Source organism: Ailuropoda melanoleuca, chromosome 9, assembly GCF_002007445.2.
Source record: "Ailuropoda melanoleuca isolate Jingjing chromosome 9, ASM200744v2, whole genome shotgun sequence".
Lineage (NCBI taxonomy): Eukaryota > Metazoa > Chordata > Mammalia > Carnivora > Ursidae > Ailuropoda > Ailuropoda melanoleuca.
In genome coordinates this window covers 60,030,379-60,044,879 of record NC_048226.1, presented here as the reverse complement: position 1 = coordinate 60,044,879, position 14,501 = coordinate 60,030,379, and the positions used below count along the sequence as shown (strand labels likewise).

The following is a 14,501-nucleotide window of genomic DNA, read 5'->3' as shown; positions in this document are numbered from 1 at the left end:
ATTAAATGAAAATAATTGCCAGGGCTAAGTTAGTTCAAGGTGTAATCATTCTTATAGTATAAGAGACTATTTTCTCCCACCTTTAGTCTGCATAATTGTCTTTCAAGTCAGTCACTATTTCCTATTTGAACCAAGACTGAACTCTTCCTGTGCAATATTGTACCAGATCTTTTGGCACCTGGTCCTAGTCTATTTTTTGTTTGTTTGTATATATGAATGGAGCTTATCTTGGCAATGAGATTATAAATTCTCTAAAGATGAAATCATGTTGTTTTAATCTATTCAGTACTGGCAGCAGTTTGGGAACGTAAAATACTTTTACATAACAATTTCAAAAAGATTGGATATAAGCAAGTGGATGTGTTTTATTTTTTAGTATATCTATATTGTAAAGTTGAAAACGTTTCCCCAGTGAATATAAATATCCCAAAGACAAATCTATGGCAAAGAAGTTAAGACTGGTGGAATGCTGTGAGAAACAGACAAATAGAAAGGATTGAAATTTGTTTGCAAAGCTATTTAGGAGACATACTGGTTGGCAATAGGATCTTACTTTCTTGTGCATCTTCTTTTCTCATAGCCTTTCTCATTTGCCAAGGGATATTCTGCTCCACAGACCGAATTCTTCATATTTTGGTCTGGGTGTTTTATGATGGCTAGTGGGCCTGTTCGGCTGTACTCCAGTATGCCTCATTTGAATGATTTTGATATTTGAGAGTCCACAGGAATATACTTCTTAAGATGTTTCTTAGGTAAGCCACTTAGAAATTAATAAAAAGGCGGTTTTATCAAAAATCATAATTTGTGAGTTAAATTAAAAATACAAACCTACCCATCTCTAATAGGTGTTTTTTCAGAATTTTATTTTAGGTCTAAATATGTACAGCTGAAATGCTTTTAATTCTTATTTTTAGCCTTCATATAACAAAGAAAATTTATAAGACTGGTTACTAAAAATATTAGAAGTCATATGGACTTTAAAACTATAAATAATAATTCCAGGTGTTTGTCCAAAGAGGTGTGTCTGCTGTTGCAATTTATAAAACTTTCATGTTCAAAAAAAAAAAAAAAAAAAAAAAGGATACCCAAGTAGATGTTAAAAATCGAGGGAGGTTTAAAAAATTGTTAGAAATCAAACCTGTCTTTTCTTTTTGTTCTTCCAAATTTCAGTGGTCACTGTTGAAATTAGATGTATGAAAATTAATGCAAAATAGGGTAACAAAAAAGGCATTAAACTGCATTGAATTTGGGTTCTGAGAATAAGAACTGATCCAGTATTATTTGAGCCCGACTTTTCTCTCTAAATTAGGGAATGCTCTGAAGGAGAAAGAGTAATAGAAAAATTTCAGCCATATTCATGGCTTTCTTATTTGAGGATTAAATCTGAAATATACAACAAAGGAAATTCTACAAATCCACAAACCTGTCCTTAAGATCTAGAGTAAGTTTATACCTAAAGCTCAGGCAGAGATGGTAGGTCAGCTGGTCTCCCCCATCTCCTCGCCTACCTTCAATTCCAGAATTTACCTTTTCACTTTTCATTTATTCCCCAATCCATCAAAATCTGCCCTAATTTTTAAATTCCTACCACTGTATTAAAACTGTTCTCTTAAACAGTGACCTCTTGTCAAATCCAGTTTTCAGTCCCATTCTCTTCAGTCCCACCCCACTATACAGGCCCCTGACAAGCACTGTTCCTTGCACCGTGTTTCTCTTTCAGTTTGCTTGCTACTCGACTACTCTGATTGTCCACCTCTGAGTGGTTCCCCTCCATCTCCTTAATAAAGGAGGCTGTTCCTTCCCTTTTAAATAAAGGCATTTTCCTAGGCTTTTGTCAGATATTTTGTTCTTACCTATACCCTTTCTCACTAAACCCAGGCTTCAAATATTAACTTGCCGTGGTTAACTCCTGAAAACTATATTGGCAAGGGAACTCTCTGGGTAGCTCCTGGTTCAGGTGCCTTTTTCCTGGCCTAGATTATTGCCCTACCTGACCAATCTCTTACCTCTCTATGATAACCAAGTTTCTCCCTTCTGCCAGTTACTACTGATTAGAGCATTCACTACCCCTCTCAAAAATCTTTAATGACTCCATATTACTAATTTCAAACTCACTGTATTTTCGACCTCATTTCTTTGCTCTCTTCTCTCTCTACATGTACCATATATAACCCCCATTCCTTAGTCTTACCCTTGTACCAATTGGCCAAGAACATTTAACATTTCTTACATTTGTTCATGTCTACAATTTACTTCTAGCAAAGTATTTTTATTTGTCCAACTTACCTTTTAAGTTCCAGCTCCAGAGTCATCTCTTTTTAAAAAAGAAGCAATCCCTTCTCTAAATCCACATGCATATTATGACCAGCAGTAACTGCTATGTTATACCCTAAGCTTGTTTTTTTCTGCAAGCGTTTGTCTTTCCTACTGAACAGAAAGCATTTTATGGGAAGGGACTGAATTTTTACTTTGCACTCTCTAGCTCCCGACATAATGTTTATTCAAAATTGGAACTCAGCACTAGTAAGGCTAAGCACCCCAGTATGCCCAGTACCTAGAACATAAAACACTCAGTAAATATATTTAATTGGTGACTGGAAGGGTAGATGCACAAATGAATTTTGGTTCTCAATTATCTTAAGCCTTGGTTAAGCCAGACTTCTTAGACAATTTCATTTCAAATTTCTCTTTCAGTTCTGCTTTCCTCCAATTACAAATACTTTAAAAGCTATTAAAAATATTTCCAGCATAATTCTAAAATCTGCAGTTTATGGGTCACACATTTCAAATTTATTCAATACACCTAATTATAATATGGTAAAGCGTTTGAATAATTTTTTTGGAAATATCATGATTTGACTTCAAGTTTGTTAGATTAATGAATGTGATCAACAAATGACTAATATTAGGTTTAATATAGTCAGGAATACAAATAGAATCAACTAAGGAGTAAAGACAAAAGAATATATAGATCTCTTATTTCCTCCCCCCACTTTTAGATTTTAAGATCTAATAAAGAGAGCACCACTGATCACATTTGGGGGTAAGAAAATACTATCTTTTAAAAAGCAAAAGACAATACAAAAGCACATAGAAGCACTGTGAAACCAGGATAATTACCAGGAACTAGCATAGTAGATGTGAGTTCTGGAGTTTCCAAGAAATCCACGTTGCTCCTTTGGAATGTCTTGCTATAATTCGTCTGAAGGTGGCTGTATAAATAATTATAGGTTAAGGCTGTGCGCTTTTATTACAATCTTCCTGAGTAGAGTGCAACAGAGTTCAAATTCAGTCAAGATGGCAAGGTTTTGGATGATTTGGATTAAGTGTCTGAATATAGACTTCTTTTTATGGTTATTTAGCCTTAAAAAAAAAGACTCAAGTAATTTAACATTTGTCATCAGAAAAAAATTTTAAAGACTTTTGAAAACAGCAGAACATTAATTCCCTGTGGAAAATAAAACAAAAGGAGAAAGACTTTAATTGCAGAAAGAAATTTAAACAGAAGAAAGAATATATTGGCTGTCAGGATGATTAAAAATATAGGATAGCTAAGAAGAGAGACTATAGATTTTCTCTCCCTAGAGAAAAAAAGAAAAATCATCTAACGTGTAGGCCTGGAGTACAGAATTGAGTAAGCTGCCTTTAAAGCTCCCTTCTGTGTTTGAATTCTATTGGCATCATTATGTATTATAAAGTAGTCACAAAAATAAAACTTTTAGGTGAAATATGTATAACTAAATTTCCAAGTATTCTATTAATTTCATTACCATATTTAAAATCCTAAATATGGACTTACTGGAGGGCTATACTCTCTGCCATTTAAACCCAACTAGAACTGTATAATTTCAGCAAAAATTTTCTTCATCCCATTTTTCCAATTGTATGTTACTTATTTATAATTATTTTAATTTCAAAGAGGTGGATTTGTTTAACTTTGTTGAGAAATAACTGACAAACATGTACATTCAACATGTACAGCCTGATTTGATATACATTATACACTGTAGAATGGTTACCCAGAAAAGTTGATTTTTTAATCGTTTCCAATGTCTTCAATTTCTTCTTTTTTGCAGTTTAAAGGCATTTAGAAAAGTTAAGCTATGATGACCTTAACTGTTATAGTTTTACTATAAAATACCACAGAATTTATAAAAAATTAGAAAGTAAAATTATTTTCTCATCCTTCCTTTTCTGTGTCCTTTGTCCACCCACACTCCTGACACTTTAGAAACCCATGACCCATATCTAATTCTGACTTGAAAGCATCAGTAAAATAGGATCATTACCAAAAGTATCTGTGGTTCAAGAATAAAGTGGTTTCTAATCCATGAAATACATTCCTAAAAGTGTGGGATGTAGGAAAAGGAACAAAAGGGACAGATTTTAAGGTGAGGTAAAGGGAATAGAGCTTTTCCTACAAGTTCTAAAAACATCATATGTATTTCCCTCTCCTTGGCTCCCCCTCAAAAAAAGCCGGCTATTACTTACCTATTCCACACGCTGCTGTTCTCCCAAAACTCATAAATTATGTAGCGAGATTCACTGGAAAGCTTCTGTATGGAAATACTGAAATGGAAGAGAAAAAGCATAAGTAGATACAGGAAATTAAAGACAAAAAGCCAACTAATCTTTTTTTTTTTTTAAGATTTTAGTTATTTATTTTAGAAAGAGAGTGCTATCAAGCTCTAGTGGAGGGAGAGGGAGAGGGAGAGAATTTCAAGCACGGTCCACACTGAGCAAGGAGCCCTATATGGGACTTGATCTCAAGAGCCTGAGATCATGACCTGAGCTGAAATCAAGAGTCAGATGCTTAACCAACAGCCACACAGGTGCCCCAAGAAGCAAACTAATTTTTCTAATCATCTCTGTATGTGTTATGAAACAATCTTACCTATTCATATGGGAAACACCTATGATGCCTGCATGGGAATGAAAGTTTTGTGAAGAATTGATTAGTTCAATATGTCTGTATTGCTTGACATAATTTTTTACTTTCTGGTTTGGCATCATGAAAATCATCTCAGTGTATTATAGACATCACACATACAACTTATGTAAAATTTCGTTCATTCAAAAGATTGACTATTTGTTGTGTTACCAAAAAAGGTTGAGTGCATGCTACTGCCCTTACCCTCAAGTGCAGCTCTTTGAATCTATCCTGTCTGCCTCCATAGCTCTTTCCAAATTCCTGGCCTTATCCCATCCTTGGATTGACTGCTGCAAGGTTTCTGGTTTGCCAATGCTGATGGTGTTCTCTCTCTCTCTCTCTCTCTCTCTCTCTCGTACGCGCGCGCACACACACACCTCTCAATTTCCTCTCCAACTTTGAGAGTCCACATTCTAGCCATAACTGGTTTTTTTTGTTTGTTTGCTTTTCCAACTTAGGACAAATTTGTTCCTTGCAATTCTCTGACCAGCCTGAGAGTGGCTAAAAGGCTATGTAATGTGTTTGGAGGAGTTGGATTGGGGGTGTGCTGAAAAGATACATTGGGGTGAAGGCTGGATTTAATCCTGGAGCAATTAAGAACCACTGAAGGATTTAAAACAGGGAGGTATCAGGGTTAGAGGTGGGTTTTAAAAGATCCTTCTGATGGCGGCATGAGGTATCCCATAGGGAACAGTCAATACAACACAGGAAGAAAAGCTAGAAAGGTGGTGAAATTGCTTAGGTGGGTGATGACAAAGATCCAAATTAAGGTAGAAAGGAGGAGGGGACAGATTCATAAGTTTAAGGGAGAATGGAAGACAAATACAAAAATGCCTTTTAAAAAATTAATTCCAGGGACTTCCAGGGAAGATGGCAGTGTATGAGGACCCTAAATTCACCTTGTCCCACAAATAGAACTAGATGACTGCCACCTCAGTGTAGGGAACTCAGAAAATGACCCACAGACTGGCAGAACAGATTCTCCATAACAATATGTAGAGAAGAGACCACATCTAACAGGATAAGAATACTCTGGAGAGCTACATGGACCGTGGGACTGCTGGCAGAGGGGAGGGACACATAGGGGTAGAGAAGACAGAGAAACAGACCCTCACAGTGGGAAGCCCCCAAGGGGAAGATGAATTTGGCTTTGAAAATCAGAAGGGCCAAATTTCATGAGTTCTTAGAACCAGTGGGTCTTAAAACCTAGAACTTTAAAAAACAACAGGGTTGGCTCTGGGAGAGCCTGTAGGGTTTCACAGAAACTGACTCCCTACCCTTAGGAAGCACAACAAATAGCCCCATGAAGATACAGCATAGAAGCAGCTGTTTGAAAAATGCCTGGGGTATACTTGTTTACTAATCTCGGGCATGTGCTGGAGGGGCGGGGATCACTGTCAGAGTTCTCCAGGAACACAGGAAGAGACAGGTGCCATTTCCCTCCCCTGATTCCCAGTGAAACACACAGCCACCTGTGGGAACCAGAGCAGCACGGACAATCCCTGCATAACTTGCTAATACTGTGCATCCTGCCCAGCGCCCCCCGCCCCCAACCCTGCCCGGCATCCCTGCTCTTAGGCGGATCTGCCCTCTCCAACTTGCCTGTCTTGGTTCTGGTGACTTCAGGTCCCCACAGCAGACCAGGACAAACCTTGCTCACAACACACACCCAGCCCCTGTGCACTTCAGTGGAGCTGCTCCTTCCTGTATGTTCTTGGCCAGAGCCCATCCAAAGCAGAGCCCTACGCTTGGCTGTGTACAAGCAGCTCTGCCGGAGGCCAGCACCACTCCAAGGTGACGCGTGCCCCTGGGAAAAGGGGAGATAACCATATACACACCACTCCAACGACAGCCGCAGCAGTGGGGTGAGGGCAGACATCTGGTCTGACTGCCGGCCCTGCTCGACAATGAACAAAAGCTTCTCAGGAGACAAAACAGGAGACAAAAACCCTGAGTATGGTGTTACTGTATCTCTGGCAAATGCCTGGTCTGACTCTTCTCAAGCTCAAGACGGCCCAAGACTGGCCTGCTAACAGCATAGGGACCAAACTACTGCTGACAATAGGCAAAGAGAGCCATTGCAGATGACTGGACCGAGGGAAAAAGCAGCTCAGTCATAATAGCAGGAGGCAGGTATCGCACACAGCAGACACCCCTGAAGCGCCAGGTTCTGGTAAACAGGAGACACCGCACTGCAGGACACTACAGGACCTCTTCCTCATAAGGCCACTACTTTCAGGAGGAGACAGAGCTGACTTTCCTAATACACAGAAACAGACAGAGACAAATGAGGAGAAAGAGGAATACACTCTAAATGGAAGACTAGGACAAAATCACAGCAAGAGACCTAACGGAAATGGAGAGAAGTAATATGCTTGATGGAGAATGTGAAGTACTAATCATAAAGATACTCACTGGATATGACACAAGAGTGGAGGACATCAGTGAGACCCTTAACAATGAGACAGAAAACATAAAAAAAAATTGAGATGAACTTAATGAAATAAAAATACACTAGCTGGAGTAAAGAGACTATAGGAAGCAGAAAAACAGATCAGTGACTTGGAGGACAGAGTAATGGAAAGCAATCAAGCTGAAGAGGAGAAAGAGAAAAATAATACAAAATGAATATAGACTTAGGGATCTCAGCAACATCATCAAGTGTACTAACATTCACATTATAGGGATCCCAGAAGGAGAAGAGAGAGAGAACAGGGCAGAAAATTTTTTGAATAAATAATAACTGAATACTTCCCAAGTCTAGGGAAGGAAACAGATATCCAGATCCAAAAAGCACAGAAAGACCCTAATGAAATCAACCCAAGAAGGTCCACACAATGATACATAATTAAAATGGCAAAAAGTAGTGATAGAGAATTTGAAAGCAGCAAGAAAAGAGGAAACATATAAGGGAAACCACACAAGGCTATGAGCTGATTTCTCAGCAAAAAGGTTGCAGGACAGAAAGGAGTGGTGTGGGGGCGCCTGGGTAGCGCAGTCGTTAAAGCGACTGCCTTCGGCTCGGGGCGTGATCCCGGCGTTCCGGGATCGAGTCCCACGTCAGGCTCCTCGGCTGGGAGCCTGCTTCTTCCTCTCCCACTCCCCCTGCTTGTGTTCCCTCTCTCGCTGGCTGTCTCTCTGTCACATAAGTAAAATAAAAAATCTTAAAAAAAAAGAAAAAATTATAGAAAGGAGTGGTGTGATACATTCAAAGTGCTGGAACAAAAGAATCTGCAGCCAGGAATGCTCTATCCAGCAAGGCTATCATTCAGGAGAGAAAGAGATCAAGAGTTTTCCAGACAAAAACTAATTCATCACCACCAAACCAGCCTTACAAGAAATGTTAAAGGGGACTCTCTGAGTGGACAGCAAAGACCGTAAGTAGGAATAAGAAAAGTAGGAAGCACAAAAGAGTAAAATTAAGTACATATGTAAAAATTGGTCAAGAGACTCACAAAATAAAAGGACGTAAAGCATGGCACCATATACCTAAAATGTGGGCGGAGAGGTGTGAAGAATGAGTTCAAACTCAAGCAACCATCAACATAGACTGCTAGATGTGGAAGAGGTGATATACAAACTGAATAGTAGCCGCAAATCAAAAACCAATAATAGATATGCAAAAAATATAAAGGAATCCAAGTATATCACCAAAGAAAGCCAACTAATCACAAGAAAAGAGCAAGAGAAGAAAGGAACAGAGAAAATGTACAAAAATGACCATAAAACAAGGAACAACATGTCAGTAAGTTTGTACTTATCAATAATTACTTTGAATGTAAATGGATTAAATGCTCCAATCAAAAGACATATGGTGACAGAATGGATAAAAAAAAAAAACAATACCCATCTACATGTTGCCAACAAGAGATGCATTTCAGACCTAAAGACACATGCATATTGAAAGTGAAGGGATGGAAAAACATTTATCATGGACATGAAAAGAAAGCCAAGGTAGGAATACTTACATCCGGCAAAGGGAAATGAAAGCAAAAATAAACTATTAGGACTACATCAAAATAAAAAGCTTCTGCACAGCAAACAATCAACAAAAAGGCACCCTGTGGAATGGGAGAAGGTAGCTGCAAATGATATATCTGATAAAGGGTTAGTATCCAAGACATATAAAAAAACCTTACACAACTCAACACTAAACCCCCACAAGTAATCCAACTAAAAAATGGGCATAAGACATGAACAGACATTTCTCCAAAGAAGATATCCAGATGGCCAACAGACACATGAAAAGATGGTCAACATCACTAATCCTCAGGGAAATGCTAATCAAAACCACAATGAACTATTGCCTCACACCTGTGAGAACGGCTAAAATAAAAAAACCCAAGAAACAAAAATTGGCGGAGACATGGAGAAAAAGGAATCCTTGTGCACTGCTGGTGGGAATGCAAACTGGTGCAGCCACTGTGGAAAACTGTATGAGGTTCCTCAAAAAATTCAAAATAGAATTACCCTATGATCTAGTAGTTCCCCTCCTAGGTATATACCCAAAGAACACAAAAACACTAATTTGAAATGATATATGCACCCCTATGTTTACTGCAGCATTATTTACGATAACCAAAAAATAGGAGCACAAGTGTCCATCAATAGATGAAGGGATAAAGAAGATACGGTCTACACACACGTGCGTGCACATATGCACTCACACAACGGAATATTACTCAGCCATAAACAGAATAGAATCTTGCCATTTGCAACAACATAGATGGATTTAGAGAGTATAATGCTAAGCAAAATAATTCAGAGAAAGACAAATACCGTGAGTACTGGAATTAAAATTAAAAAAATATAAAAAATTCCATAAGTCCTACTTGTTCAGTCTGAAGTTTTACATCATATTCAGATTAGAAATCAAAATGAGAGTATAAACTAATAGCAAGGATTTTGAATTAAAAGAGAACAAAGAATCTGTCAGTGTAAAAGTCAAGCTAAATGTAGTTTAGAATTTACCTAAGTGTGACCAGCAGGTGGTGGTAACTACACACAGAAATTTTAATACTTTTTTCCTTTAGCTCTTTGCCTGTAAATAAAGTTCTTCATAGTTGTTTATCCAGTTTGCTTAATTAAGGTACAATGTAGCAAATATTGTTGGCTCAATTTCAGATTTTCTAGGGAAAGATTTCGTTAGAATCAAAGGAATTGGATGGAAAGTGAAATCAGGGATTTTCTAATTCTAGTTCATAAATGAGCTCTTGGGGGGGGGGTCCTGGAAATCCCGGAAATGAGCTGCAAATTGATGTGCATGTCCATTTTTTTTCTGGGAAGAAAATCCATAGCTTCCACAATAGTCTCAAAGAGTCTGTAATCTCCAAACATAATTTGACAATGTAATGGACAAATTTCAACCCATGGCCATGTTTTTTTTTTTTTTTAAGGATAGATTTTAAAATACCCAGCTTAACATTTTAGGCTCTTCAAGAACTGCCTGTTCTTAACTGATTTATATTACTTATTACATTAAAAACCAATTTATCTTGAGATTTGGACCTCCCAATTTTCTGGACATCCATAATACTGTAAGGAATTCAAAAATTTTAGCAACATTCTCAAGCGTTTAAAGGACTGAAGAAAGCATCAGTGTGATCAGGCAGTGGTTTGAAGTACAGCCCAGCCGACCTACCCTTCTCTACAACTTGGTAGCTTTATCACTCTGGGCCCATTACTTACCTCAGTTTCCTCATCTGTAAAATGGTGATAATAGCAGTACAGTGAGGATTAAAGTGTTGCATGTAGAGTGCTTAGCCCAGTCCTTGGCAAATTGTGTGTGTTTAATTAGCCGTTAGCTCAACAGCCCAGAGGAAAGTGGTACTTCCCCGGAATGAGCAGTTACAAAGGCCAAGTCTTAAATGGTGTTAAAACTGAGAAACATGACAGAAGTAAAAGGAATTGGAGAGGAAACAAGACCAGAAAAAACAAAACAAAACAAACTGAAGGAAAAAGACATATTTGTGACAACAATGTAAAGCAGGAAGCCAATAGTAATGATGATAATCGTTATATTATTATATGCGCTCACAGCGATGGTGACAGTTGCTGACATGTATTGCTCTGTTCCTCGCCCTGGTCTAAGCACTTTACATGGATTAAGGAATTTTACCTTCACTGTGCCTCTGGGGGTGACAGAGCAGACACCGTCTGTTGCCCCAACCATTACCTCTTTCTTAACAGAACCCTGCCACTGTTGAGTTCACAGCATAAACAATGTACCAGTCAGCCCTGGACTGAGACAGTCATCACCATCTCACTCCTTTTTGTTGGATACTGGTTTCCTCACCTCCCCTGGAGGGAGGAATGACCATGTGACTTGAGCTGGACCAATGAGATACCAAGGAATGTCTGCTGGAAGCAAGGGCTTCTGGGAAATGCTTGCATCCTGAGGCTCAGATATACCTAAGAGGAGAGCTTGTTTATATTGCTCTCTTCTCTTGCTTGCTGACTATAGGCCATCTGGTGGAGAGCCAGGCGGCAGAGCTGAAAGCAATGCAGATTTTGGCTCAAAGGGAAATGCGTGAAAATGCTAATCAGAATTATTCTACAGGGGGTGCTTTCAGTTAAGAGTGAAACTGACCAATACATAGCATGAGATTTAAGGACATTGCTATTTAAGACTGTGCAACAGAGGTAACGATACGTATGCAATGATGACACTAAGAAAAGGTTAAATATGAAAAAATTCTGTCAGCAATATTTCTGTTGAAAAGGCTTAGGGCTTAAATGATTAGCTTTCAATTATCTGCAAACTTAAAATTACACAGAACATTTCTGAGCTGTTGCTAATGTGCTTGTCTTCCTCCTTGATGTGTTCAGGCTTCCTGTGACACCACTCACTGGCGGAAGCAAGAATTCTTTGGCTAAGCTGTCCCTGGATGTAGTCACTAAGAGCTTCAGCCCTGAACTCCAGGAGACCTTCAATATTCCCAGCAGCTGGAAAAAGGCAGTGAAATAGCATCCAGGAGGGAAGAATAGTTGGGGTTGAAGATAAGTTACCCAAGACTCTCCTCCTCTTGGTTTCCTCCTTTCCCCACATGCCCTACTTCAACTCATAGAATCTAGCCACCGGAGAAAAGGCACAACAGGAGAGAGTTCCCTGCAAAACCCCCCGCCCCATTTCTCCACACCAAGCTCCAGCTGCCAATATATTTCACCTGCATAAAAATGCTGATAAATGATTCACAGTCAATATGCCACAGGGTAACATTAGTTCTTAAAGATGTTTCTTTGGCCATGGTAAAGTCTTAGGATCAAGTCTTTTTTTTTTTTTTAATTTTTAAAATTTTTTTATTATGTTTAGTTTGGGTCAAGTCTTATAATACAATTCCATATTCGTGTTCCCTAGACCCCTGACATAGAGTTTAGAACACACATGAATCCTAGAATTCATATCTAAGAGTGACTTCAGAAATCGTTTTATCCTATTTAACAGCTGTGAAATTTTAGGCTATGAATGAATAACATATTTTCCTAACTGGATTCTAAGATCCGTGAAAGCAGAACCTTTTCTCATTTTTTCTGGCATCAAGCATGGTTCTAAGAATACACTGTGTACACCACATATATTCAATTGGTACCTCCCCACAGGGATTAATAAACTGTCGTGATTACAAAATAAGCAAAATGACGGATGCCTGGCTGGCTCAGTCAGTCGAGCATCCAACTCTCGTTTTTAGCTCAGGTCATGAGCTCATGGGTCAGGCTGTGAGACTGAGCCCCAAGTAGGGCCCCACGCTCAATAGGGAGTCTACCTGAAGATTCTCTCCCTCTGCTCCTCCCCCCACTTGCTCTTTCTCAAATAAATACATCTTTAAAATAAGCAAAAAGATCGTCAAACAGCGTTGTGTGTGTGTGTGTGTGTGTGTGAGAGAGAGAGAGAGAGAGAGAGAAATGGGTCACAAAATTGATTTATGTGGCTTTTCCACTAACAACTCATTTTGAAACTCAATTGAGGAATACTCTGACAAGGGCTCCGTCAGCTTCTAAACCTCTGGGTCTGGTGGTCAAATACCTTCAGGGCATAAGCCTCTCTAATTCAGTTGCCTGAATTTAAGAAACTAAGACCTTATAATTGGAGCAGGAGGGATCTTGTCCATTCCACCCCTGGTTAACCACAGAAAGTCTAGAAAACTTTAATTCAAGGATGACCAAGTACGGCAAGAAGGATTAAATGTGGGTTTTGGAGTCAGACACGCCGGGGGAAAATGTTTACTGCATCTGAGCCCATTCCCTCTTTCAGATGAGTGCAGTGAAGATCAAATAAGAAATGGGTACAAACTGCCTAGTCATACATCCTTGATTTCTACGTTGTTTTATGGCAGCATTTCCTGTCTAGCCATGGTGAAGCTGAGCCTGACTTCAGGGGAGAAGAAGAAACTGACCATTCTGGGTTTCCTTTTACCAGCCCAGCACAAGGGATGTGCACGGCTGACAACAGGAGTGGCTCATTTGATTGCTCATCAACCGACAGAGAAGAAAACTGGATTTGATGAACTGAATTTAGACCAGCGGGCCGGCATAATGGGTATTTCACATGGTTTCCAGCCACTTGGAGTGATTCTCTGATGCTCATTCCATCTGACAAAGTCCACTTTTTGATAATTCCAATAAAAGAAAAAAAATCAATTGAAAAATCAGCAAGAAGTGAGTGAAGAGTCCTTAAAAAAACAAACCAGTCTTGCCAAGGAAAAGGAGAGACTGAAAGTCTCAATTTATCTCCCTGGAGGAGGCTCTCCCCGTGCGTACTTCACAGCTGGAGCCCAGGGAGCAGTTTTCCGTGGCTGCCTAGAGAACAGTCTGCAGCAGGCAGCCCGGCCTGTCTCCTCAGCTGCCCTCCCACTGCTGCTTCCGTCACCCCGGGGCTGGTCGGGCCCTTCTCCCGGCACGTGAAAGCACTACCTCCGAATCTTAAATAATCAGACGTTGTGCATTACTTACAAATGTAAAAGTCTAATCCGTTCCTGGAGATTGTGATCCACCAAACCGGGTTTTATCTTCCTTATGTCCCCACTTCTTCGGTTAGTATTGTGCCCTAGTTCCTGCAGTTCCTACTGTGGATGGTGTGTACACACACACACACACACACGCAGACGCACACGCACACACACTCTTTTTGCATTTTCCAAGCATTCGATTTCAGTTTCAGTTGAGTAGGCTTTTAAAACTACGTACACTTGCACTTTGGCAGATCCTATGTCACTGAACTAAAAGGACTAAAATGGTTTTGATTTGAGCCCTTCTGAGTTTGCTGTGAAATACAACAACAACAACAACGACAACGCAACCTCAGCATTTCCTGTGTTTCTGTTACAAAGGCATGACTGGAAGATTGCGAGCAGTCGGACAGGAACAGCACTGAGCGAGTCCCCTGCAACTCTAGAGAGTGGGTCAGAGGTCAGCCAGCCAGATGATGAAGGGAGAGCAACCCCGCTCACGTTGTCTGGGCCTTGGGTGCTGAGCACTCAGTTAATCCTCACAGCCGTCTTAGGGTCTTAGGAAGTTCTTGATGAAGAACCAGTAAGGATCTTTCCCTATATTACAAAATGAATACAATCCCATA

General features: G+C 39.6%; 1 protein-coding gene across 1 annotated transcript in view; it reads right to left on the bottom strand.

Moving 5' to 3' along the window:
• The window catches only part of NECAB1 (N-terminal EF-hand calcium binding protein 1), a 208,651-nt gene that overhangs the window by 3,123 nt on the left and 191,027 nt on the right, over positions 1 to 14,501 (bottom strand). Inside the window, exons 11-12 of the mRNA XM_002923295.4 lie at positions 4,492 to 4,569; positions 3,121 to 3,212 (exon numbers count right to left, since the gene is read on the bottom strand). Of these exons, the coding sequence (XP_002923341.1) occupies positions 3,121 to 3,212; positions 4,492 to 4,569 (170 nt within the window). The remainder of the gene's footprint in view (positions 1 to 3,120; positions 3,213 to 4,491; positions 4,570 to 14,501) is intronic.